The 4,835-nt window shown below is 44.0% G+C and overlaps 1 protein-coding gene across 2 annotated transcripts in view; it reads right to left on the bottom strand.

Annotated features, from left to right (window-relative positions):
- The window catches only part of nvl (nuclear VCP like), a 19,075-nt gene that overhangs the window by 7,197 nt on the left and 7,043 nt on the right, over nucleotides 1-4,835 (bottom strand). Inside the window, exons 11-15 of one of the 2 annotated variants that reach the window (XM_023425907.2) lie at nucleotides 4,664-4,765; nucleotides 4,463-4,580; nucleotides 3,707-3,851; nucleotides 2,532-2,844; nucleotides 1,338-1,559 (exon numbers count right to left, since the gene is read on the bottom strand). In XM_023425907.2, the coding sequence (XP_023281675.1) occupies nucleotides 1,338-1,559; nucleotides 2,532-2,844; nucleotides 3,707-3,851; nucleotides 4,463-4,580; nucleotides 4,664-4,765 (900 nt within the window). The remainder of the gene's footprint in view (nucleotides 1-1,337; nucleotides 1,560-2,531; nucleotides 2,845-3,706; nucleotides 3,852-4,462; nucleotides 4,581-4,663; nucleotides 4,766-4,835) is intronic. The other variant, XM_087179197.1, reaches the window with a different exon arrangement.

Here is a 4,835-nt window from a genome sequence, read left to right as displayed (position 1 = left end):
ACACACACACACACACACACAGAGACACACACAGAGACACACACAGAGACACACACAGAGACACACACAGACGCACACAGAGACGCACACACACAGACAGACACACACAGATACACACAGACACACACAGACACACACACAGACACACACACAGACACACACAGACAGAGATACACACACAGACACACAGAGACACACAGACACACACAGACACACACAGACACACACAAGACACAGACACACAGACACACAGACAGACACACACACACACACACACACACACACACACACACACACACACACAGACACACACACACACACACACAGCTGTGTTATTCTATGCTAACAGGCAAAATAAGCACAGTGAGAGTGAACCAGGTCTGAACATCTTGTACCTGTGGATGTCGTCAGTCAGTATATGCAGGTGATCTGTATCCTGTAAACTGTGGAGAAAACTTACTTGAACAAACTCTGGACAAACTGACAGCACCTAAAAACCTGTGACTGATCCTGAATAACATGTGGCCACAGAACAGAAAGCTCTGACCCAGACTTTGGCCTCATATGTGACAATGAACAGGTCACACTGAGTACAAGGTGACTGACTCACAGTTAACAAGAGGAAAAGATGAACACCCACACCTCCACCCACACCTGTGACCAGGGTTTGAATTATGGTGGCAGATTGGAGGGGTTTGACCCCCAGTAGTAGCGATAGTAGCAGTAGCTACTTTCTTACCTTCAGATTTTCTTAATTAGACTCGAGTATCTACAGATGAATGCTAATGTTAGCTGGTTTCTAACTTTGGCCCAAAGTTACAGTTTAGCAGTTTGGAATCAGCTGTTAGCTGATTCATTACCAATACAAAACATCATACATGGTCTAATGTTAGCAAAAACTGGCGCTCAGTCATGAGCAGACATCAGTATAGAGTTTATTATTTCATGTTAATGGCCTTTTGTGCGGCTGTGGCGGTTTAGTCTTTTACCTTTGACATTAGCTTCTATAACAGACACCCTCTTTGTTTTCACTCAGGAGTTTTACCTGTTGGGTCGTTGAACAATATTAAAATACACGTGTGCCCAAAACCTCAGTTCACTGATGCACGTGCCTGCTCTGGACTGGGTTCCATTTCACCCTAGAGAAATAGTTCACCCCCCTGATTGTCACTGTATAATTCACACTCTGCCTATGACTACAGTCTGTAAAGCAGGTGAGGGAGGCTTATTGTATGACAACAGATATGAACATGAGAAGCCTCGTCTCAGGAAATGTATCCTTCATTTTAAAAGCACAGCATGACAACAGCTAAACCGTGAAGAAACCTGGTGTTTACCAGTATGGCCATGGTGAGCTCCTCTCTGATGTCCTGCAGGGCTCCCACGTTCTCCCAGGTGACATCAGGCACGGTGGCAAAGCCCTCCCTCTTGGCTGAGGGCTGCACACTGGCCAGAGAGGCCTGGAAGTCTGACATGAGGATGGACAGGCTGGCCAGCTCTTCCCCCGACAGGGTGTCAGCGTTCTTCAGCAGGTACAGGAGGTGATACAGCTCCCCCTGCTGGACACACACCACACAATCAACCAGAACAACAGAGGAATGTAATTTACAGGCCTCATCAGCAGAATTCAAAACTCAGAACTGGAAATTACTCAAACTAACTGTTTCCTGTATAAATGTTTTACACCACTCTGCAGAGGGATTTTAATTTGAAACAACTGATACAGGAGGTACAATGGAGTGCTAGTGCCACATAGAGGAAAAAAAGATGTGAAATTTCAAGAATAAAGACGTAATTTTACAAGAAAAAAGTCATAACATTATGAGAATAAAGTTGTTTTAGAGGGATAAAATCTGAAACTTTAAAATGAGGAATGTGGAGCATCCTGTGAAGTTCTACTTTAACAGGAGGTTTCATTGATGACTCATTATCATCATCATCAGGACATTAAAAGGATTGTGAGGAAACTGAGTCTGTTCTATTGTTCGACAGACAAACAGCAGCTGCCAGAAGCAGCTCAGACTGACACTGACTGTCCTTTCACCTGTTTGACTGGTTGATGTAATATTCCTAAAAAAATATGTTTTTTTTCCCTCTCGAAATGTTACATTTTTAATTCTTGTTACTTTATGAGTTTAATCCTGTAATATTACAACTTTTTTGCTTGAAATATGATTTTATTCTTGAAGTTTCAGATTTCAATTTTTTCCCCAATGTGGCCCCAATACTCTGAAACGAGACGGAGAGAGGAAGAATAGAAAAATAAAGAGAGGAGAGATAAAGGTAGATTTAACTAGCTAACATTAAGTTAGATGTGTATTACTGCCTGTGTACTGCGCGCAGGCACAACATCATCCTTCAATTTTACTTCAATTTTATGAGATTCATAGTTTCCTGATGTGTTCAGGACTGACCTTTAGGTTTCATCTGTCAGATTGTTAACTGATCAACTAATCAGAGGTCATCCGTTGCCGTGGTACATTATGATAGTGAGTAGACTTTGTGAGATGTGTTGCTGAAGCTCCTCATACCTGCAGGAGACTCTGTCCCGACTCTTCCTGAGGCGCCGGGTTGACATCTTTTGTCTGTTGCTCTCCGACGTCTCGGTCTGTCCCGGCAGCCTCGGTCTGAGCGCTGCTCGTTAACAGCTCTTCAGTAGAGCTCTGGCTCTGGCTCTGTGGAGCTCCTCTTATTCTCATCAGAACCCTGTTTACAGCGTTCATGACGGCTTCGCGGCACAAGGCCATGAGGTCAGCGCCCACGTAGCCTGGGGTGAGGCGGGCCAGCTGCTGGTAGTCAAAGTCCTCCAGCAGCTTCAGCTTTCGACACAACGTCTTCAAGATCCTGACAAAGCGCAAAGTGTTGTGTTAAGACACTGTGATCATTTGGTAAATTCCTAAGTTGTAATCATTTGCACCTGTGGCGATTTTCAAGGGTCCAGGGAAATCCCTGAAATCTCATTGGCCACCCCAGATATGATAGGTAGTGGTTCAAATTCATCAACACCATAAGGGACTAATGCTGGTCAATCAATGATGACAGGTTGATCTACTGATAGAGAATCAGTTTGCCATTTCCAACTACTACTGTATTGTTAGGACTAAGGTTGTGAGACCTGATCTCTGGTCAGCGGACATTTGACAGCAGTGACCGCAGATGGACGAAAGATGATATCAGAGAGGTTTCGCTCATTCAGTGTTTAGATTGACTTTCCCTCTGAATGTGTGAAACTTTCTCTGGTACTTAGCAGCAGCTGAATGTAAGAACGCTACACAGCATTAGCATGCTAACCTGACTGCAAACCAACCAGCAGCTAGCATGTTGTTTTGCTATTGTTATCTGGATACTGCCATGAAATAAAAAACACTGTGTTCTCTGGATTGAAGACGGGGCGTTTTAAAGCACAAGAACTGATTTAGCCCAAAGCAAAACAAGGTATTCTAGTCTTCATCGGCTCAATGTCACATTGTTGTGGTTTAATTTGTGATTATGTGTGCAGACTTAAGTTGTATGAATGTGTTCAACTGTAACTTGTACAGGGGGGTTTATTTGTGTCCAAATTGAAACTACCGTCACTCACAGCTTTTCTCCATGACAAAACCAGCAAGTAAAAGAGACTGATAAACTATTAATAAATAATCATGAGTACAATATTTAGCACAATATTATGTGTATTATCATTCGTCTATGATCGTGTCTGGCTGACCTGAGACGAGCTGCTTCATCAGGGATACCCAGGCAGATCTCTCTGTCAAAGCGTCCAGCTCTGCGGAGAGCAGGGTCCAGGGAGTCCGGCCTGTTAGTGGCACCGATGACCAGCACCTGAGCGGTCACTGTCAAACTGTTCAAGTCTGCCAGGAGGCAAGCCACAGAAGAACATGAAAAAAAAAAAGAAAAAAAAAAACACATCATCTTTCATCTGCTGAAGTCCTGTGACCTCATGCTTCACCTTGTGCTTATCATGTCATACTGTCATCCTCCAGCTCCTCAGCCAGTCCAGTTAATGGTATCTGTGTGGGCTGAGTGACAGTGAGGCTATCAGGCTGCCTATATCTGATTCTGTGTGTCTGTGTCTGTGTGTGTGTGTGTGTCTGTGTGTGTGTGTGTGCGTTTTCATTCAGTTATGATCCAGTAACTATTAAACACTTCGTGTGACTGATTTATGCAAAGAAGAAATCTATAATAAAAATTTTGGATTTGTTTTTCTCATCATTTGTTTATAAAGATTGAAACATTAATGGAGGAATAACATGGAGGGTTCCCTTAAAGTCAGACATTGACAAAACCCATGCACTGTACACTGCAGTGACTCAATAGTAAGTGGTCCTCCATCAGTGCGGCCTCTGCTGATTGGCCAATGTCTGCTCGCAGTTACTAATATACTAAGACAGCAGCAAGTCTTTAATGCGAGCCTGCTTTTTCCTGTAAACAAGACATTTCCTCTGAAGTGAGAGCATCGTACCGTCCATGCAGGTCAGCAGCTGGGCCACAATCCTCCTCTCCATGTCTTTAGAGGCCACCTCCCTCTTTGGGGTGATGGAGTCTATCTCATCTATGAACAGGATACAGGGGGCAGAGCTCTGCAGGGGGAGAAGAACCAATGACGGTCAACATTACGTATCGTATATCAGCGAAACCATTTCAATGTCTTTGCTCTACTGACCACAGCCAAGTCAAACAGCTCTCTGAGCTTCTGTTCAGACTCCCCCGACACTCCAGACACCAGCTCCGGAGCAGACACCTTCAGCATGGGCAGCTCCAGCTCCTGCAACACAAAACCATCGCTTTATCTAACAAGCACATAAAATACAAACAACCTGTTGCTTTGACCAAAA

This window comes from Seriola lalandi, unplaced genomic scaffold, assembly GCF_002814215.2.
Source record: "Seriola lalandi dorsalis isolate HSWRI2012SDOR001 ecotype SW California unplaced genomic scaffold, Sedor1 jcf7180002054795, whole genome shotgun sequence".
Taxonomy (NCBI): Eukaryota; Metazoa; Chordata; class Actinopteri; order Carangiformes; family Carangidae; genus Seriola; species Seriola lalandi.
Note: the sequence above shows the minus strand (reverse complement) of the source record. Positions and strands in the feature narration are given on the sequence as shown.